This window comes from Hyperoodon ampullatus, assembly GCF_949752795.1.
Source record: "Hyperoodon ampullatus genome assembly, chromosome: 11".
In the NCBI taxonomy this organism is placed as follows: Eukaryota; Metazoa; Chordata; class Mammalia; order Artiodactyla; family Ziphiidae; genus Hyperoodon; species Hyperoodon ampullatus.
The window spans coordinates 89,779,037-89,802,431 of record NC_136924.1 but is presented as its reverse complement, the minus strand read 5'-3'; the positions used below and the strand labels follow the sequence as shown (position 1 = coordinate 89,802,431).

The 23,395-nt window shown below is 35.2% G+C and overlaps 1 protein-coding gene across 4 annotated transcripts in view; it reads right to left on the bottom strand.

The window, feature by feature from the left end:
- Positions 1-12,742: 12,742 nt before the first annotated feature.
- LMO3 (LIM domain only 3) overlaps positions 12,743-23,395 on the bottom strand; it is a gene marked incomplete at both ends in the record, with an annotated part of 56,609 nt that continues 45,956 nt past the window's right edge. For all 4 annotated transcript variants that reach the window (XM_079714638.1, XM_079714639.1, XM_079714637.1 and 1 more), the window contains 2 exons: positions 12,743-12,848; positions 23,158-23,283. In XM_079714638.1, coding sequence (XP_079570764.1) covers positions 12,743-12,848; positions 23,158-23,283 — 232 coding nt within the window. The remainder of the gene's footprint in view (positions 12,849-23,157; positions 23,284-23,395) is intronic.

The following is a 23,395-nucleotide window of genomic DNA, read 5'->3' as shown; positions in this document are numbered from 1 at the left end:
TGTAACGACAGTTGTCTTCTTGACAGACAAGTGGAAGAGATGGTTTTGAGAGAAGTAAAGACATTAAAGAATAGTTCTTGGGATCATGTAGGACTAATAGAAACTGGTCATTTTGGTTAGAATTCTGTTTTGGTGCTAAAAAGGCAACCCTGAAATGATACTTTATTCAAATGAATCTGGTGGGTTAGGGTAACACATGATCTGTCAATCTAATTTCCTTAATCAATTAACCCTTGCATATCTCACCAACTTCAGTTTATATTTAACATTTTAAGTAAGATTTTACACTTAATATAGAAAGTAAGATCTGTCTTATGATTTCAGTAAGTTGTCTAAGTAACACAGTTTAAAGAGTACAGAGTAGTACCTTTACCACCCAGCTGCACAAAATCTAGTTCCTTCAGGTTCCTCATCGTGAACTTTCTTTTAAAGTGTGAATACCTATATTTCCAAGTTCTATTCCAAGGTCATTCAAAACCAATGTGTCTAAAACTCATCTCCTTCCCCAAAAAACTACCAACTGCTCCTGTATTGACTGTCTCCTAAGTGTCTTTGAAGTGGACCTTCTCTCCAGCTCTGCTCTATTGCTTTTAAATCATTCTTTTCCACACCTGATGAATCATTAGAATCACTTTGGAGTTGTTAAAATGTATAGATTTTAGGGTATGACAACATACCTACTGAGTCAGAATATCTGATACACATGTATATACATACACACATATGCATAATAGGTATACACACTCACACATCTATGCTTTTAAAGCTCCATAGATTTGGAGACCACTATCCTACACTGGTGTATGGAAACAAGGCCCCTCATCATCGGATTTGAATCTGTAACTCCTCATGTTAATTGAGGTTCCTTTAACCCACTGAAGTCTCTCCCACTTTGAGGTCTTTGCACGTGCCTGGCATAACTTTCCTTCCTTTTCCTAATCTACTGGAAGCACCTCTACTTCTCAAGACTCAGGTGATTTTTCTCAGAATTTATGGCTGATACTCTCAAAATTAGGCACTCCTTTCTTTTCTGCTCTCAAAGTATCTTGTGCAAACTCTGATACGTCCCATAACTATGGAGCTATTTTACCCTCACTTCCCCAACAGACTGCAAGCTACTTGAGGGTAGAAAGTATGTCTTGGAGCTTTTGCATGGTGTTTCTTCCTTCCTCTCCATCCCTTTTCTCTCCATGCTCCTGGATGTTGTAACATGATTGGTGTATAGAAACTACTGAATAAGTGTTTCTAGAAGCATAGGGAAGAAGGAAAAATGATGGATAGAGATACTCTTGAGATGATGTCTTGGAAGATAGTGAATTACTAAGTTAGTTCTTCTGCTGATAGAGGAACCCATAGCACTTGGAATCTGAACAGAGTGAAGAATAAGATTAGTTTGGAAGGTATTTAGGAAATGGAGATGTTTTATTTGAGGGACATAAGGTTGAAATGAGATTTTGGATTTACAACCAAAAAAACAACCTCAAATTAATGGATTTCACAATTTTATATATATACTTAAATATATCTATATATTTTAAATAGGGAAAACAGAATGAGGTGGGTGACTATTTATTTCTCCAAGTAAGATAATAAAGAACAAAACCTATTATCTACCATCATTGTATTTTCATAAAGGCTGTTTGTATATCCCCCAAAAGTAGGAAAGGTAAATATCGTACTGAAGAACTTTTTTTTTTTTTTTTTTTTTTCCGGAACGCGGGCCTCTCACTTTTGTGGCCTCTCCCATTGCAGAGCACAGGCTCCAGATGCGCAGTCCCCGTGGCCATGGCTCACGGGCCCAGCCGCTCCGCGGCATGTAGGATCCTCCCAGACTGGGGCACTAACCCGTGTCCCCTGCATCGGCAGGCGGACTCTCAACCACTGCGCCACCAGGGAAGCCCATGAAGAACTATTTTTGAATAAGTATAGTTGTGTAAAACATATGTAAATATTATCTTTATTTTTCTTTTCTTCAGACAAGAGAAAAACTTCATAGATCAGGAATGATCTCCAGACAAGATTTGGGGAGAGGCAGAAAAACTTTCAAAACTTCCTTTATATCCAAAGCAGGGATCTGACATTATCTCCTCAAGGTGAAATAACCTTGAATGGCCTGATATTTGCACAATGGCTTTCTTTTTGATCTGTGTGTAGTTCCAACTAATTACTTGAAAATACCTTCGCTATTTCCCTGCATCTTTCTACCTATATTATTTTATGACAGTCTAAAAAGAACTCAGCCTTCCCCACTGACCATATGTAAAATTAGATAAATTGTAATATTCTAACGGAAATAATAACTTTATGTCAAAAAGTCAGGGTAGAGTTTTGGTGTTATGTAGAGCAAAGAGAAAATAAGACACATATACGAGAAAGTTTACCTTCTGGCTTCTTTTGTTAGAGGATTATGGATTCTCATGGGACAGGAGGGAGCTAAACTGGGAGGAGAAGAACGGAAACCATAATGTTGGGTCTTATAAACTCAATGCAAAGTTTCCCTTCTCTGAATCAGGCTACAGCTGAAGTCAGATAATGTACCCGTAAAATTTCTCAAGTATCTGTAAACAAATATGTCAGTTAGGGGTTGCTTTTGACCACATGTAACAAGAACCTAACCACAGTGACAAGATGTCCAGAGGTAAGCTGGACAGTTCAAGTCTGTTCAAATCTCCCATTGGGATTTGTTCCACAAGCTCCCACTTACATTCCAGGCAGGGAGAAGGGACCAACAGAGAGGAAAACATGGTGCCTGAATCAGGAAAGGCAAAAGTTATCCCCAGATCTTCCAATGACTCATTTTTGCATCCCATGGTCCAGAACTGTGTCAAATGGCCATCCCTGGATACAAAAGAATCCATGAAATGAAAATGTTTGCTTTGGCACATCACTGCCTTGTATGCTGTTAGTAAGAATGAAGGGGAAAAGGGCATAGACACCGAGCAAGGTCTCCCACAGCAACAAATACTCTTATGTTTCTTTTTTCCTTAAAAGCCCAAAGAATTTCTAAAGCAGGAATATAACTCTGCACATTGATGTGAGATGTGTGCCTTACGTCCAGAGTGTCATCAAACAGGGTATACTTCTTATTCTCTTTTTTAGGTTTGCTACATTAGCTATAATAATTTAGAGTAAAAATTCCCACATCTCAACAGTTATATCTGACCTTTCGCCCTTGTTCCCTTTACGTTTAGTCAACTGTCATACTTGGTCATTTGTCTCTTTCCTATTGCTTCTCCCCACTACTCCCACTCATCTTTTATTTCCCAATAGCTATTATGCTGTGTAGGTGCTTATCTCTTTCCTTGTTTTTTTTTTTTTTTTTTTTTTTTACAAAGTTCTCTTGTCTGAACTATCAACATCCCCTCTTGTCCCTCCCTAGCCCCCCTTTACATTTCAGTTAGAGTCAATCTTCTTAAACTTTGGCCTTCACTATACTCTATATCTTTTCAAAATCTTTGATCGTTTTCTATTGCCTATCAGCTAGATGAGTCACCATGAAACTAACTGCTTGATGAACTTAAACTGAGACTGGTCCCTGTAAAACACCAACATTCCCTCCATCTGCCAATGGTTCTTCAAGACTGAATCAAAATGTCTATCGTGAAGCCTTTTCTAATGCGCCCAGAGAGAAGAAATCACTTCTTTCCCAATGTCCCCACAGCACTTTGTGGATAGCTCTGCTTTCTAGGTTATTACCTTTCATGGTTAATAGTCATTGGCTTGTCTTCCCTCGAATGCAAGAATTATTTATTGTATTCCTCAGGGGACATGGAGGAGACTCTGCCATGCAGTAGGTGTCCAATAAATGTCTGCATGACTGACTATATGAATATAGTGACTATTGAGTTCCTCTGTCTAAATAACAGAAATGAAGGTTATCCAAGTATAAATGCTAGGCATATACATGGCAACACACACACACACACACACACACACACACACACACACACACATACACAAAATCTCTGAGATGAAAAAAAGAGAGTAAGAACATGTTTTATCACCCAATGTCTCTGACTATGGCCTATATCCCCAATTTAATTTCCTCTCTGAATTTCAATATTTTGCTTAGAAGGGATTTTCTAGTTTGTTTGTTGAATGCTCACCTGTAATTGTTATTCTTTGCCCCATGTCTACCTATTGGGGCATAACTCACCCCTGATGCTCACCCACACTGATTAACCTCCATCAGGGCAAATAGCACTAAAGAGGCTCTCATAGAACTTGGAATTCATAAAAATAATAATAGTAAAAATAACCCCAATACTATTACTAGGTGTTATGTTAAGGACTTAACATAGATTGTTTCATTTGATTTTCAATAAACCCTATGAAGTAGGTATTATTACCCATTTTACTGATGAGAAAACTACTCTTAATAGAAGTAAGTAATTTTTTCAAGATTATTGTCACTCTGATGGCAAAGCTGATGCTGCTAACCACTATGTTTATGTCTTAAATGGTTTCAATGGAAAAAATAAGGGTTAATTTTGTCTAAGAAAATTGTGTTTTGAGATAAGGAATAACCATATTTACCTAAAAAGTAATCAAGGTCTTCATAAACCCGATGATGAGAGTGTAGCATCAGTAAGGTCTTGTCAAATATCTTTAGTGAAGAGTGAGGTAAACTCTTGCAGATATGGGTGATTAAGTCATGGTATCAGCTCTTGACTTTCCCTTCTGTTTCTTCATTCTCTTCTTTTCAATGTCCAGCTAATGTACCCTCCCTCTAAAATGATTTCCTCTGCCTTTGTTTTTACACAGCAGCTGTTTGGTTGTTGCAGTTTTCAGGTTGAGTACCCTTTTCTGGAACAGTTCACCTTTGTTCACCTTGTTGTACTGCTCTCTGCATTTTCTCACAAACTCTTTATTTTTGGCTTTCTGAGTTTCTAAGATAGTATTTTTCAGAACAAATTTTTTGATTGACACCTACAGTAAGAACTACAGACACACCCATACACACACACACAAAATACTTGAAACATAACCTACTACTAAATCCACCTGCAATGCTTTCCAGTCTATGAAAACATGGGTCTACGACTGTACTCAGATAGGGAAAAGTTAATATAAAGTACACAAAATAGTTAAAATATTAATACAAAAAACTAAATAAATGGTATATGTGGACTGTTTCTTCTACTGAACATAGAGTGTCAATTCGTATTTGCCTCTATTTTCCAAGTAGAGAAGACTAAATGTAGAGAATTGTAAGTGAAATCATACCAAAAACACTAATCAACGAATCAACACAGGGGGTAAGGCATTATAATCAGTTCAAAAGAAGCTCCAATAATTTGTGCAAGAAAGAGGATTAGCCGAGTGTCCTAATAGGAAATTTGACGGCATAGATTCAATTCCTTATTTCTTGGGAGATAAAAATCTCTAAATGATCCTATAGCTTATAATAAGATATTAAAATGGCATACCTAAGCTTTCAATAATGTCAGCACATATCAATTTAGGAAAAGCATTGAGTTATGGGAAATTATAACCTATGTGAAAGACTTAGACTTTAAAGAGTTCCATTGAAGTAAAAGAAAAGCATGATTATTAAATTATTGGCCAACTGATGGCACTGGTTCAAATTTGAATCATTTAGGTCAGAGTAGCTCACTCTTGTGCCCCAGTAAAAGTTCAGATAGTCAAAAACACAGATCCTGTAACCTCAGCTAGTTGAGAGAAAATTCTCTAATTTTTAAAAGGAATTACACACTATTAAAGTAACCTTAGAAAGATATGAAGCAAAATATAGAAATATTATTTTAAATATTATTTAAATAGAAAAATTATTTTAAATTAATAATATTTGTTACAACCTTAATTTTTTTAAAGAAATTCTCTCAGAATTTCTGTCTGGTTTTAAAGAACTGAAGCTTATTAGATGGGATTTTATTGAAATGTTTAGAAGAATTTGACTAAGATTCTAATCAATGTGTGAGTGGTTGGATCTGATTTATTTAATTTACGAATTTGGCTTATTAGCTGTTTAAATGGTGTACAAGTGTTTAGAGAAATTGCATTTGTTAGAGTTGTATATTCAATAAATTGGGCATTAAACAAAGAATAAATAGTAGTGAACATTATATTTTATGCACCAAAGTTTCTCTGGCAGAAGAAAGTTAGAAATGCCTAATATGGTGCTACACACATGCAAGGTGCCCAACAGTTCTTTTTGTTTGTTTGTCTTACAAAGTTTCCTGGCTCTTTCCATGTAATTTTTATTTCATTTTCAATCCCATATTTTATTTTCATGCATCAATAACTGCCCCAGATGTGGTTTCTATGTCTTCACCGAGCCCCTGCTACTATTCATACTAAACTGAGGATACTCTAAGAATAATAAAGGAATTATAGGTCAAGCTTAACTTTGAGACAACCTAGCAGCTCCACCAAACTTTCTTAGGGATATTTTAGCAAGTCATGTTGAAATTAACCTAAGGTCTCACACAATTAAAAATTCTTGGGTCTTCCACTGTGCTTCCTAAGTTGAGGAACTGCACATTGTTTATGCAATTGTGTATGACCATGTTCTGCTGTCATCATCACAGCTCTAAACTCTTCAGATGAAGTGCTAATTATATACTGAAAATACAGGAACACTTTCAGGGTGGAAATTCCCATTAGGATCACTTAATCTGGAATGATTTAAGTTCGAAAGGATCCCAGTACATGGAAGTGGAAGTGGTGATGGCAGCAAGCAGTTGAAGCAAGAATTGCTTCATTTCAGTTGAAAGAAGGAGGTCTCAGATTTTTCTGTGGTCATATGAGAATGCAGGTAATTGCATTTTGCTCTATGTTAAGGATAGCTGCTTTGCCCACTATTGCTTCAACCTGCCATTGTAAGTCTGAGACTGGAGAGTTCCTTAATTATTTGGCCACTGATCTGGACCAAGCCTCCTCGACACCTTGTGTATTTTAGACAAGTGAACACACAGTTTGACACAGATTGCTATTCTGACTTTCGGTTTGTTTCATATCTTGTGGAACTAAGTTATAAAATATCAAAGACAGGTAACACACTTATTTTATTATCTTGACTTCGGAGAGCAGTGGTCTAGCCTCACCTCATCACAGCATGTTTATCCTGCGGCAGACAACTGCAGGTTTCTACTCATACTCTCAAGTCTATGCTGACTGCCTCTTGTTCCTGATACTGCTCTACTAGGGATCCTCTATTATTCCTGGCTCTGTAGCCTCAAATAAATTTCTTAAAGGTTGAAAAAAGGAGCTCCTAAGTGGATTGCATGTAGGAAAACATGATCAGTCTTATTTCCAATTTTCATTTTTAAAGATGGCATTAACTCTGAAATGTTTGGAATTTTTGCTCAAGCACAGATTACTTCTAGTTTTTGGCTAGAACATAATAATAATAGTTTTGATGATGATGATAATGATATTAATAAGAATGAAAACTCTCTGAGAGATAGATCCAGAGTCAGACAACTTATGTTTAAATCTCACTATTTAGCTGTATGACCTTGGACAAGTTAAGTAAGCTCTCTTTACTTTTATTTAAAATCTTCAAAATGGGGTTAAAAGAACCTACGTTAGGAGGCTGTTGTGGAAATTACCTGGGCAATGAAAAATCTCATATTACTACTTATACTACTTACTGAACACTTACCATACATACTACATGGTAAGTGTTCAGTGAGTGTTACCTTTTGTTAGACACTACTGATGAGGAGGAATATAACGTTACATGTTACAAATGGACAGTTTCATTTTATGTGATTTAAAATCTTTTGCAGAAGCAGGGTTAAAAGAGATTTGGATAATCTATTACCTGCATGCCTCTTGCTCCCATTTTTCTTTGTACTGTGTCCATTAAATTTGGTATAGTTAACGACGACCGCCTTGCCAATAAAGCCAAAATATTCTGCAATCTGCTCCTCTATGCCAATTTCATGAGTATTCAGCTCCTCAGCCCAGAATATCCATTGTGTAAAAAGTGCAATGAATTCCAGTTCACTTTTGATTGCATTGATCTGAACCAAACATGAAACCTACTTGATCCAAGATGATCTGGGCTTTACAATGTTGTGTGTTACGTGATCTGCACGCTGAAAACAGGAGTATCTTTGAATTTCCTTTTCAGAAAACAGAATTCTTTTAATTAACATTTAAAAAAATTTCAGTATGTGTAATTGTTAACACCTGCTATGTGTTGCCAACAGATGCTTCTTACTTACCTAAGGGAACTGTTATAATTATTCTATAAGCTTAGTGAAATGGCATTTACCAAGATAGTTGGGAAAATTTTGCTGGTGACTTTGCATCTAATACTTGGCATTTCTTATAATCTTGTCCCCTATCACTGCCAGTCCCCACACCTCCTCCCCAACCTGGCCCACCAAAGGCAAAAATGTCCTTTTGGGAGGGTACCAAAATGTTTCAAAACTGGTCATGCATATTTTAGTCTTTGTGAAAAGTTCCTGAAATTATGTGCATTCTAAAACATTGGAAAATTTACTTTTAAGTGTTTAGCAGCTAATCCTTCTATAGTTTAACATGGAAGTCTTACATCTTGATTATAAATGTAAAAAGTATACTTTTTAGAAAGGTAATACCCTTCCAATAGCTTGGCTTCAGAAGAAGCTTCAGCAAAAATGAGATTTTTCTTGATTTTTTTCCCTGACCATTTATAAGGTTTTATAAGCAGTAGATATTCAGAATTCTTCATTTATGATACTAATCACACAATTACCTACAGGCACATGTTAAATATGACACTGGTTTCAGCCAAATAATGGGTGAACTGCAAACAATGAATAAAGAGAAGCAGCTCCATTTATAACGGCTGTTTCAACAGAGCGCTACTGTAATCATAGCGATCTGAGGGTGACTCATTAATTAATTGATGTTCTTTTTTATTATGTGCTATTGAGTTAATGAGTAACTTGTGTGAGATAATTCTCTGAACACATTGATTACTTGAGATATTTTCTGGGGCTTTCATACCAATGACATGCTGAATAGGTAGAAGACGGTATTTGCTTTTGTGTGCTTGTTATTCGTAGGTTTGAGATGAGTACAAACCAGTGCGAAGACTCCCTAAATTTATCTGACACACAAAGTATCCTAGGTCGGCCTCACAAGGAGGCTGAGTGCTCAGGGCAAGGCCTGTCACATAGTAGGTACTTAATAAATGTCATGTGAAATAATGGCTGTATTAAAATGTTGCTTCCTATTACCTTACATTGCATTAAAATCACATTTAGGAAATATCCGTAATGGTATTTTTAAGAAAAAGTAATAATCAAAGGGCTTTTGCCAAAATTGTATTCTGCGTTAATGGCCTATTACAATAAACATATAACCTTGTTTTTGCAGCTTTGTTAAGTGAACACTAAATATGTTTGGCCAGTATCATTTCTATGAAATTGTTTAAGTGACTATCCAGAGAGTGGTTTGCCTAAAGTGATAGTTAAAAAGAAATCACTTGCGTATGGTGTGTTTTACTACGGATGTAATTTTTAGCACCCTGGTTCAGTGAAGGAACAACATTCTTCCTGAAAATGTAAGATTTCGTTGAGTTTTCTGTTTTAATTCATTATGCAGGAACCAGGAAATTGGAAATTTAGTCTGATAAGAGCAACACGGTTGCTTTCAGAAAGATCCCTTAAAATTTGTATAAATGTACAAAATTATACCCAGCAATTGCTACCTTCATTTTTGACAGTTTTATTTTCCCCACAAATGTAAATAGCAACAAACTACCTAGCTCAGAGATCCTAAATATAATATTTGGAGCATGCATTTGAGGTACTTGGTCTGCTTATGATTTACCTTTTGAAAGTAAATGTCCTTACACACTTTTCTTTTCCCTTTTCATAGTATGCTTTCCAGAATATCATCTTAGATTTTGCCCATTAAGTGCAATCAAATAGTGTAATACCCCTTTTATTAAAAACATAAATCCAAATATTAAAGAAATGAATGAAAGAATCCAGCAGATATTTATTAAGCAAGATGAAAGTGAAATTAAAAACACAGGTCAGCTTTTAAACTCAGCCAGCACTCTAGTGGAGTGGAAGTGCCTGGTCATTCATCATAGGCAGCCTATATGAGATGTGTGTTGGAAAGGGAGCTTTTGCTGCTTGAGAAATCAATGCTCCATCGGAGATGTTCTACTGGAGGCTTCAGATAACAAGCTAAGTGACGTCAGGGCTACACAACACAAAGAGGAGAGTTGGCAACAATTCAGGGACTTTGAGTAGTCAAGACAATTAGCTTAGTACTTCAGTCAAAAATGCTACTATTTATGGGCAATTAGCTGTAAAATGGCCTATTTCTGTCTTGTTCCACCATTTTATGGAGATTAAAGATAATCTAAGGAGATTAAGGCCTTAATCTTTAATCCAGGTGAGTAATTTTGTTTGTTGTAAAAAGCATAAGAATTAATTCCCAAAGGATTAACCAAAAGACCTTGTTGGGTCTTTGGGTGGCAGGGATAACTGAACAGCTTCAAGAAGCTGAGAGAAGTTTGTTCCCAATTTACAAGTATTTTGACATATTGATAAGCATATGCAAAACCATTTAAATCTAAAAAAGAGGATGCAAAAAGATACTGACAATTACATTTTTACATCCACATGAATTTCAAACAACTCTTAATGGGGATTAGCAGGGCTGTGTTAGGAAAACCACTTCTTACATATCTCCCTCACCTTCCTCCCATTTGTTCTGTTTTGCTTTTTTTTGGTTTTGGCTATGCAATCTTTTCATGAAATAAATGTAAGGCTCAAAGGCTAAAATAATATCAATAGCTATTTTGTGGGCCCCACAAAATAACTTATTTTTGACACTCTTTTTTGGGGGTATATCTCAAATTTGGAGGACATGTGACTTGAACACTCAACCGTGAAGCATCTGTAAAAATACATATAGTTCACTTTTCACAGAACCATTTTCTTAAAAATGAGAGGCAATATCCAGATTCACATGCATGTTCATAGTAAAGCTTTGTTGGAAAACAACTCAAATCCACACCAGCATGTTTTTTCAGTTTAATATTTTGGCCCCAAACCAAGAATTCAGGTATCACATTTAATTTTTTTCTGCAATGTATATTCGGCAGGATAAAGTATGTATGCAAGTAACACTGGGAAATATTGTTTCCTATACAAGTGATCAAGAAAAAAGAAGAAAAGAAAAAAGAAAGCCCACAGCACTAGAAGTTGCTCTGGTAAAAATATGCTTCATTGTGCCTATTGAGGAATTAGATCTGCTGAAAAGTAGTTTTGAGTACAGGGAACAGAAGCAAAGAAGCAAAGAGTGAGCAACCCCAAAGAAGGGAACACAGTCACAACTTTATTTCCTTAATTGTAATTGAAATAATCAGTCTCCATAATTTTTGTTTCTAGAAAGCTTTCTTGTTTATCAGCTATCATGTAGATAAGGGAATAATCTTTCACCTTTAAAAAATGGAATGACAGATTTCAGCCCAAGTGTGATAAATTCTGAGCGGGTAATTACTTAGAGAAAGCAGTGAGAGTAAGACACATCAAACTTTTAAAGTGTTCACTTTTGAACATTAAAATAAGTGGCAGATAAATACAGAAAAATATATAATCACCAGTTCTCAGCTTTTTATCAATCCCTTTGTTTCTCTTCTTCTAGAAGATTCTGTGAGCACTATGATGCTCTGATCAAAAGTGACTTCACTCCTCAAATATGATCATACATTCAATGCGCATTATCATGGTTTCAGTAGATTCGCATTCAAAACCTTTTGGTGCCAGAAAAGTATCAAATCATAAAGTTATCATATGCTTACCTCTTATGGAGAGATCTGGGCAAAATTTGTACAAGAAATTTATCATTTTAAAATTATCTCATAATTGCGGTAACACTTTTTTAAAGTAACCCTTTGGAAAATTTTTACATGATACCCAAAGGCACTAGCTCACATAAGCGGTGAATGGCTGAAGGAAACAAAACAAAGCCATTTACTAGGTAAAGAGCACACACAAAAAAAAGGGTATTAAAAGGATAACTGTTAAGCTTTAAAGTTATTCTAAAATTGGCACTTTTCACGTTGGTAAAAAATGAAAGTGCTTTAAGATGAAATTTTTATGCATTTTTTTAAAGCTGATCTTTAACCCCCTGAAAATAGGGGGTGATAATGAGAACACTGATAGACTCTAAATCATTGTGGCAATAAGTGGATGTTGCTAAAATGCTTTGTGTGTCTTTCTTTTTCAGTATTTTTAATGTTGATAGACTTGCTTTATATGTGTATCATTAGTGAGATTTGCTCTTCAATTCTTTACTAGAAAGTTACAGCTCATTTAAAATAGCTGGTAGATACAGAAAGCATAAATATACCGTAAGTTTAAACACTGATTGTACTAAATGCAACAATACAAAGAAGCAAACAGAACACAAATGGTAACACAATAAAACTGTATTACATTTGTGCTTCAAATATTACAATACATTATATACAATAGTCCAAAATAAACATCTCATGCCAAGTGACACAAAAAAACGAATAGCAAGCAAAAAAATCCAGCAATATATACATTACTTTTTTCTTTTATAATAAACATTCAACTCTGAACTGGGGCAATTTCACTACATACAGATGCAGTCCGCCTTTTATTCCATATAACCATCCTGCTTTCCTATATCTACGCTATTCAGTTGGTTCCTGTGTCGATTCTTATATACACGTGGAGCAAAAAAGATAAAAGAATGGAGTGCTTTGTATTCTTAATGGGGTGATGTTGATAGATCAGCGAACCTGGGGTGCATAACCTTCTTTCATTAAACCTTCCTCGTAGTCCGTCTGGCAAAGGATCATGTTATTCTTTAGGAAAAATTTGTCTCCAACACAAAATCTGAAAATATTTACAAAAATAAAATGGTTAAGATGACTTCACTCAGATCTATAGATTTGAAGATTTCTTTTCCTAATCATCATTTCAATTTATGGTAATTCCCTGAGTTTGAAAGTTTGGCTTCGAAAGTTGCCTTGTTGTCAAAATTAAACCATTCTGGTCATTTAAGGAAATGCTACACACAAAATTTGAAATCCTACTTTTATATATAAAACTCATAAGAACATTGAGGAAAATACCTTGGGCAGCAAAGGTGATTTTTTTTTTTTTTTTTTTTTTTTACCATATTGGAAAGAAAAAAAGAACTGATCTGTATTTACATTCATTAAAACAATGATAATAATATTTCATGGCAGTGATTATGGAAGCTTTCTTCATTGCACATTTATCCATTTTATAAAAAAAGTAAAAGGCATTAAAATGAATCAAATGATTAGAAAATAGCCCCTTTTAGAGCTTCTCACTTAAAGCTTCCTTTTACTCTGTTATTAAACTGTGATTAAATTCTTGTAATTTGGAAGTAATTGTTCTGAAGTGAAAGTTATTTTAGCATCAGGCTCAGATGCTGGGCCATATTCCTTTGTTTGTGTCAAGTTCACCAACTATGAAGTAGTAAATGTATTTCTTAGAGTAATTCCAATTAAACCAAAGGGAGTAACCTGATGAACTTCTTAATATTGATATGATAAATAAACTAGTTTCCAGTAGCTAATTATGTATTTTATTCTATAAAGCATTGTTTAATGTGCAATATTGTAATGTTTTTAATAAGTGCTCTTTTTGTATAATTTCCCAGTGGTGACATTTTGGACACAATTAAGGCCAGAAAAAATGCTTGTGCTCTTTCTGGTACATTTAACAATAAAGTAACTCTGGGGAGATTTGTATATATTTTTAATTGTAACAATTTAACCTTCAAACATCAGTGTCTGGTAGAGTTGACCCAGTAAAACTACTTATAATTATATAAGTTGACCTCACTGACCTTTGATAGTGGTCTCTCTTTATCAGATAGTCAATTTCAAACGATGTTCAAGCAGAAATCTTAGTGGATAGATTAAATTGTGTCATGAAAGCCACCCTTTAATGTTTTGTGAAGTTGAAGGTTTAAATGAGGAGCAGTTGGGCTGATTTACATTTGCAAAGATTGGAATGCTAGACAAACAGCGAACCTATTTATTTTCCAACTGGGTAGCTTTGGAAATTTATCCTTATTCTAGCTAAGTAGATAGAGGGGAAAATAATGTAATAAAAAAAGTAGATTGAAAAGAACTAGCTTTCCTCTTAAAGGAAGATTGGTCTGTTTATTTGTGGAATTTACTTTTTTTCCCCAGGATTACTGCCTGCTGATGATGCTGACTGAAAGTACAGACTACGCCCTGATCTTGAAATCCTGCAGTTGTTTGTGGTCAAGGCTATTGGATACAATGAACATTCAAGTTTGGACTTTAAGTATATCTTCTTTTTATTAGTTGCAAACTATAAACTTGAAATATTGTGCTTAAAAAGTAGTGTTTGAATAAACCAGTTTTTGTAGATTATCCTGATCGTTAAGATATGTTGAATAAAAGGAAATATTTCTTTTGTTGGGCAGGGGTAAGTAGCCAAATTAGATACTTATCTTTTATGTGAGATTATATAAAGTAGCATGCAGAATATAGTTGATTACTGTTCAAATTTTTCACTTTATATTAATGTTGAAATTAATTTGAACTGACTAATAAGCTAATAATAAAATATCCATCAAAAATAAATAATTTTAATAAAATACTCTCGTGTTCCAGCTGATGTTATTGAATCTTTTTTCCCCTAAAAACCGACTAAACTGGAAGTACTTTTTCAACTCCATACTGTCTAAAATTTTGCTTTAATTTGTTAACAAGTCTCCAAATTCTATTTGCTATCAAATAAAAATGTGTTTTGTTTTGTTTTGTTTTTTTGTCACGTTGTGTCATGTCATCCTTACCTTCAGGGACCTTGAAATTTAGGTAATTTCTATTTGCAGATTAATACAATCAGAGTAATTATAGTGAGAAAAGCACTGAGCCAAGGGCCTGGGAATTTGGTCCTGAGCCCTGTGGCTCTCACCTACTCAATGCAAGATATAGGGTGTATTTCATACTCTGAGTCAGTTCTCTGTGGGTAAGATAAAACAACTACATCACTGGATGGTAGGAATGTTAAAATAAGAAGTCTATGAAAGGCAGAGAGACATTTGCAATGAATAGGGTTCAAATTCCAACCTTCCATTCACGATATTGAAAAGGAAACTTCAGGATTTTTATCTTTAACATCAGTAAGTTCTGTAAGTTGGCAGTAAAGAGTAGAAATGTAATATGTAAAGCCTTCCCTCAATGTTTGGAATGTAGGTAATTAAAATAATCACCTTTTATAAAAACGTACCATGTGCTAAGGCAAAGCATGTATATACAGTGATCACATTTATTCCTTAAATCCAACTGAGAAAGTAAATATTAACATTGTCTTTTTCAGATGAAAAACCTAACATTTCCTCCCAGAATTTTAAAAACCTGCCCAAGGTTCCATAGCTAGAACATGTATGATAGAGGAAGGAAGAGCACCCTGGTCTCTTTGGATTCAAGATCCATGCTTTTACAATTCACAACAGCCAAGACATGGAAACCTAACTGTGCTTTCACAGATGAATGGATAAAGAAGATATGGTGCACACACACACACACACACACACACAAACACACAGTGGAATACTACTCAGCCACAAAAAGAATGGAATAATGTCATTTGCAGCAATATGGATGGACGTAGAGATTTTTTTTTTAATTTTAATTTTTTGTTCATTATGGATTTTTTTGCATCAATTTTTTAATTAATTAATTTTGGCCATGCCACATGGCCTGTGGGATCTTAGTTCCCTGACCAAGGATCAAACCCGTGCCCCCAGCAGAGGAAGCATGGAGTCTTAACCACTGACTGCCAGGGAGGTCCCAAAAGATTTTCATACTAAGGGAAGTACGTCTAAAAGAGAAAGACAAATACCATATGATATCACTTACATGTGGAATCTAAAATATGACACAAATGAACTTATCTACGAAACAGAAACAGATTCACAGACATAGAGAACAGACTTGTGGTTCCCAAGGAGGAGGGAGGGATGGATTGGGAGTTTGGGATTAGCAGATGCAAACTATTATATATACAATGGATAAACAACAAGCTCCTACTGTATAGCACAGGGAACCATATTCAGTATCCTGTGATAAACCATAATGGAAAAAAATATAAGAAAGAATATAGTATAACTGAATCACTCTGCTGTACAGCAGAAATTAACGCAACATTGTAAATCAACTATACTTCAATTAAAAAAAAAAAACAAATAAATGACTGAAAGCAATTTAAAAAAATCCATGCTTTTACCTGGAGGTGGTAAAGCATGAGGCTATGAAGTTATATAGGTTTTTTGTATTATTACTACTTCTTTACATAGCTTTTCAAAAGAGAGCCTATTACTCAATGAGATGTTTGCAATATAAATGGAATTCATCTAAAACATTCCTACCTAAGATATGTTGTTACTAATATGTTATCAACTGGATAAAGTACCGTTTATGTGCATATCAATTTATACTTAAAGGTCAAAATGAAACAGAACATAGGTGAGGGATGTCACACACATATAACTTAAACAAAACAGCTTTGAAAGCTATAGTTAGGAACAGATTATGATTGCTTTGCAATTAGGATTGATATCTTCCTTTAAAATGTCCTATATATAAACATGAAGAAATTAGAGGAATAGCAATGCAGATATCGGACACCTAACAAAATGATCTATAACTGTGATTTTGTAAGAAAGGCTAATTTCCAATGTTCTATAACCAGGTCCAGATGAGATTTAGCATTTCAGAAAAATATTATAAAAATAGTGATGGCCAGAGGATAGCGTATGTATATATAGTAATAGGTCAGGCTAAAATTCTTGAAAATAAATTGATAATCTTCCTTATAAATTAATCTTAATTGCTTGTGATATAGTCAGTTCAATTAATTCTGCCATCATTAAAAAATATGTTAAGGAATAAAAAGATGCTCAATCAGATTATTAAGCCACCTAATCTAAATGTTTTAGAATTAATCATAGATTTAATTTCCAGATATTTTGGAGTAACTCTAGTTGAATTCATACGGTCTTAGAGACTTGAAAAGTACAGACAATAATTAAGAAACCATCGCTATCAAATACGGGGCTTAGAGTAGTTCTGAGCGGGTTATCAAATGCCTCTGCTAGGAAGCTTTCATTTGTGACATCCTCTTTAAGAATGAAAATGTTAACGTAGTCATCTTATTTTCCTAAGGTTAGTGACTGCCAATTATAATTAATTTCCATTTCCACAGCACTTTAAAAAGAAAGGGGATCCATTCCATATTTCCAATGTCTCTACTGTTCTATTTAGCATCCTCAGTTACTAAAAGATGGAGATTTTGATACTGTACTTTGTTTTCAGTAAGAAGTGCAGGTTATATACTCATTGTACACCTGTGAACAAATTTACTGTCTTTTCCCAATGACAGCCCAGCTGTCATCACACAATGCATTCCCAACAATCTTTTCTGTACCAAGTTTCACTACCCACACCCCAAATCCTATTATCAATTATTTAGCATCTACCTTTTTTTAACTCCACTATATCTACTCCCATTTATACCCACTTTGTCAGAAAAGAAAATCTTTATCTTGAAACAGGTCAGGGTCCTCATACTGGCTCTGAATCCAGAGATTAAATCCAGACTGCCTGGGTTCAAATTTTGAATCTATCCTTTTCTATCTGTGTAATCTTGGGCAAGTTATTTAAATTTTCTATACTTCAGTTTCCTCACCTGTAAAATGAGGCTAATAATAGTACCTACTTCTGGGTTATTTTGAGTATTAAATGAGTTAGCACATGTAAAACAGAACAATGTCTGGTGTGTGATTGGCACTGTATAAAAATTTGCTCTCATTATTATTTTCTAATAATAATATTCTCACCTTTGCTTAGCTGTTCCCTAGCCAGGGATATTTCTCCCTTTTTTTCCATCTACTTAAATTCTAAAAATTCTTTTTTTAAGGGAATATAGGAGTACGGGAGTAAGAGGTACAAACTATTAGGTATAAAATAAGTTATACGGATATACTGTACAACACGGGGAACATAGCCAATATTTTATAATAACTATAAATGGAGTATAACCTTTAAAAATTGTGGATATTGTACCCCTGTAACATGTAATATTGTACAGCAACTATACCTCAATCAATCAATCAATCAAAATTCTTTAGTTTCCATTCCCTCCATCAGCATTCCCTGACCCTGTCAACTTATTCTGATCTTTACCAAAGCACTTATTTATTGGTGTATCATTTACTTTGGCATTTCAAATTTTCTCATGAATGTGTAACAGGTTTCCCACTCTGGGCAGCAGTGCTGAGGTAAATGACCATGAGTTAAATTTCTTTTGAACCCTGTGAAATACCACCATAACCTGTACTACCACTTGAAGTGAGTGGGCCACAAATGTTGGTTAAGAAAGACTTATTCTAGAACTGAATGGCCTTAAAGAACAAAGATACTTTTCATGAATAATTTAAAATTGGACTCATGTTGACTTTAGCTCACTGATTTCCTACCTTTACAATTTCCTCTCTCTATCCCATATTCCTCCACGTCCCTACCAAACTCCCTCTCTAATCTCTGAGCACACTGAGCCACTTTTCATTTCCGGAACACATTACATGCTTTTACACCTCCATGCCTTGCCTGCTGCTCCATCTGTCTGGAAAATCCTTTCCTCACTGCACCCAGCCTTCCTCACTTCCTCCACCCCCCCACCAGACACACTTCCTATATCCTAATCAGTCCCAGAGAGTCCTTTAACACCCAGGACATCAACCCTTTGATGCTTTCTTAAGACTTCAAGAAGGACAGACCTCTCTTCCCTCAGTATAGATCTGTTTAGTAGCATCGATTACATTTTTCTCTTGTGTAAGTCTTTGATGTCCTGTCTCTCCCTAAGGTCTAAATACCCCTAAGAGAGAAACTGGATTTTATTCACCTCTGTTTCCACAGAGCCTAGCACAGTGTTTTTTTTCTTTAATGTTACACAGTTCTACATATTTGAGGCAATTTCATTACAAACAAGAATTTTTTCCCTTCTCTTTTTTTTTTTTTTTTTTTTGCGGTACGCGGGCCTCTCACTGTTGTGGCCTCTCCTGTTGCGGAGCACAGGCTCCGGACGCGCACGCCCAGCGGCCATGGCTCACGGGGCCAGCCGCTCCGTGGCATGTGGGATCTTCCCGGACCGGGGCACGAACCTGCATCCCCTGCATCGGCAGGCGGACTCTCAACCACTGCGCCACCAGGGAAGCCCCTTCCCTTCTCTTTTAAAACCATCATTTAGTTTCCTAGAATTTTCTAAGGGGGGGGCTTACTCATCTTTAAGAAATTAACCTATTACTCAGCATCTTTAAGAAATTAACCTATTACTCAGAATTTGCCAATTCTGAATGATATTCAAGTTATCACACAAGACGTTCAAAATAACCTTCTTCAGGTCCTTTCAAAATAGATGAACTTTTAGATTTTAATTCAGGATTCACATTTTTAGCCACACCCTTTTAAAAAGGACAGAGAAGATTCACCCATCTTGACAGTTCATTGTTACTATTATTATTTTTTTTTTTTAAAGAAGTTGTTGGGGGTAGGAGTTTATTAATTTATTTTTATTTATTTTTGCTGTGCCGGGTCTTCGTTTCTGTGTGAGGGCTTTCTCTAGTTGTGGCAAGCGGGGGCCACTCTTCATCGCGGTGCACGGGCCTCCCACTATCGCGGCCTCTCTTGTTGCGGAGCACAGGCTCCAGACGCGCAGGCTCAGTAGTTGTGGTTCACGGGCCTAGTTGCTCCGTGGCATGTGGGATCCTCCCAGACCAGGGCTCGAACCCATGTCCCCTGCATTAGCAGGCAGACTCCCAACCACCACGCCACCAGGGAAGCCCACTACTACCTTTTTTAAACATTCAGAAATGCTTTAGATCTTAATGATATTGTGATTTAAAAGTTAAGATGAAACGACTTGCTAAATAAAATTCATAAGCATTTATAAAATCATAATTTCAGGGGTCAAGAAAGTTTGCTTAAGGAAAAGTGCCTGTAAATTACCTATTGGCCTTGTGTGTCACTTGAAAAGGTGCAATACTAAGACAATGATTTGGCTTCTATGAGTAGAGGCTCCTGAGGCAGATGGCTTTATTGGAGAGATTTCCCAAGCAGACGCCAAAGGATAAGGAGAGTTTCCTATATTGAAAACTTCTGGATTCAGAGTAACAACATTTTTCTGCTTTGCTTGACTGATGAAGATTAGCTGACTTCTTGCATTAAAGAAGTTTGTCTTGTAGAGATGGAAGTGACAAGACAATAACTAAGTGTTAATTGTGCATAACCAGCACTAAAGATATTCAGTCCCATTATGGCATGTAATAAATGAAGCGCACACAGAAATATATTAGGTACTTTAATAATGATACTAGAACAGTATTCTGAAGCAATAAGAATGTTAACAGTTTTAGAGTCAAAATTTAGGAGTGTTTGTCTTACTTGACTGAGTTCCACTGAGCAGACAGACGTAATTGTGAATGCAACTTTTTATTTCAGTGGTGAAATAAAATTGATATACGATTTGTAAATAGCATTAACAACCTACAATTACTTTGCATCATAATAGAATTTAGGCTGGGTTTAGCCCTTGAATGATGTTTTAATTTTCTGTGTAGAACACGGATAAAATAGGTAAGCCTGCCCTAATAGAAAAATGGACGAAAGCAATACACAGGCAGTTCCCTAATAGAAGAAATATCAAAGGGTCACTATTAATCAAATAAATGCTAATTAAAAATGATAATGGGATGCCATCTTTCATCCCTCAAGGTGACAAGGATTTCTTTTAAAATAATAATTCCCAGTGTTGGAACTTATGTGAGGGAATGCATTGTTTTTTCTTTTCTGGTGTGAGAATAATTGGTATAACTTTTTCAGAGAGCACTTTGGCAATATATAATGTAAGCCTTTAAACTGTTATATGGTTTGTCTAATTAACTATGCTCCTGTGAATTTAGCCTGACACAGATTTAAGTATTTGTTTATAAAGTCCGCCTTAGATTGATAATACTGATGCTATAAAAACTTGAAGAAACAACCTACACATCTGATGACAGAAGACTGATTTAATAATATATGAAGCTTTATCCATAAAACTGAACACAAGAAAGCTTAAAATGTCCTAAAAGAATTTTTAAAGGCAGGGAAAAATGTACACTATATTAATGAAAATGTCCAAGTAACAAACATTAGGATTCTTCCTTGTTATTTTCCTTTAAGGTGCTTAAATGTGGTTATAATATAAAGTGTATGCTATATATCATTTGCCACATATGCATAGAAAAATGTATGGCTAGCCACATAACAAAATATTAAAATAATTTCTTTTAGAACAGTGAGACACATGGGACAATGTTATTCTTTATCCCTTTCTATTTTCTAAATTTTCCACTATAAATATGTAATTGTTTATAAGTAGAAAAGCAGTAAATGTTATTGTTGCACAAAGATAACTCTATTGTTAGTAAATGCTATTAGTGGATGAAATGTGGTAAATAAACAAAAATATTCTAAATTTACTACTAACATACCTTTAAAACATATACACATAGAGGCTCATGCATATTAATGAGTCTGTAAGGATGTGTGGACATTTGTGTTTTTGTATTCATATCCTTACAATAAAAAATATGTGCATTTGATAATTTACTTTTGGCTAAGTGTCACTACAGACTGAATCAACCTGCTTTGATTCCAAACATCTATTGGGAAGACTCAAGATGTTGCAAGATGACTTCTTGAATTATTTCCTGGGTAAATTATACATTGTGAGGTATACAAGGCCAGATTCTGAACATCTACATTTAGCAGGAGATATCTTATGTAAAAACCAAGTTAGTGAAATATTATATGGTAAAAGTAAATTATAAATATCAAGGCAAAAGAACTAAATTTTGAGAACCTATTGTGTTCCTGGTACTTATAAATTCTTTCATTTAATTTTCAAAATCTGCAGGATAGATGTTAGTGTCTCCATTTTAAGGATGTGCAAACCAAACTCAGAGAAATTAAGTGACTTACGCAAGACTGCACAGCTAGCATATGGTGGGGATGGAATCTGAATCCAGTTCTCACTGTAAACATCATACTCTTTCTACTACTCTATAGCACCTCGTAAGAAGATACTGCATTTAACGGTAAAACGGCCAATTATAGTAACTGAGAACTTGACAAAACAATACTTACTGAATATTTTCCATGTTCAGGTGTTTTCACACCTGTGCTGAATTTATTTTCATTAAAATCCATCAAGTGCAATAAGTTTGAAATGTATTTTAATGATATGTATATTTTAATATTCTAACATCCTCTGCATTTCTTACATAAAACAGGTATGGTAGTATATAGTTCACACTAGAATTAAAAGTTACTATTTTTACTTTGGAAAAATGGAAGGAAGTCATAATACTTTGAGCTGAGAGAGTTCTCTGAAATTGACTAATACAGCTCCCTTATGTTATAAAGGAGAAAACTGAGGTCCTGAGAACTAAAATAGTTGGTTTATGCTCACACATCTGGTTAGGGAGAGTCCAGACTGGAATTTAGGTTTCTAGATTCCCTGTGCAATACTCTTTCCAATGTCCAATGCTGCCTCTCTGATGCTGATAATTGCATCCGACCTCGTTCCCAAAGAGATTTGAAGCAACTTGAAAAGTACATATATAACAAGGTTAAAATTCAAGATAAGAAATCAAGAGATAGGGCAACTGTAAGTATGAAAAATAAGATGAATACACACTGCCTGCACAAATTCCTGTGTATTTTCCTCAGTGTAAATTTGTTTGCTCACAGAAGTAGTACTAAAAGTAAACATATTTTAAACTTACTTTTTAAAAGACAGAAAAACTATAAAGAATGAATAAGAAGAGAAAGTCTTCTATAACGTTTTCATATATCTCAGTGTTCATTTCCTATCACATCCTGTTCTATGATGCAGTTCTTTGGGGTAGAAGGGTCTTGAGACCCTTCTCCTTCTCAGTGATATGTTTCTGGTCCTGAATGAATGGTTGCAGGAAACAAAAATGCTGAGATAAGTTGCTTTGAGTAAAGTGTACTAAAATAATGCCTGCCTATTAAATACATAGCCAGCAAAGAGAGATTTACTGTTTTTTTGCAGAGTGAAATCTGCTTACCTCTGATTACAAAGCTGACATGCAAAGCAGTCGAGGTGGTAAACATTGTCCTTGGCGCGCATCACCATCTCAAAGGCAGGGATGAGCTTGCTACAAGCAGCACAGTTTCCCGTTACGCCGAAGAGCCTAGAACAATAAACATTTTTTTTTCAAACTCTTCCAGGGAAATCTGATTTGGTAACCAGAGAAGACGCTAATAACACCCTATAAGGCTATCAATACGCAATGCCTTATGATG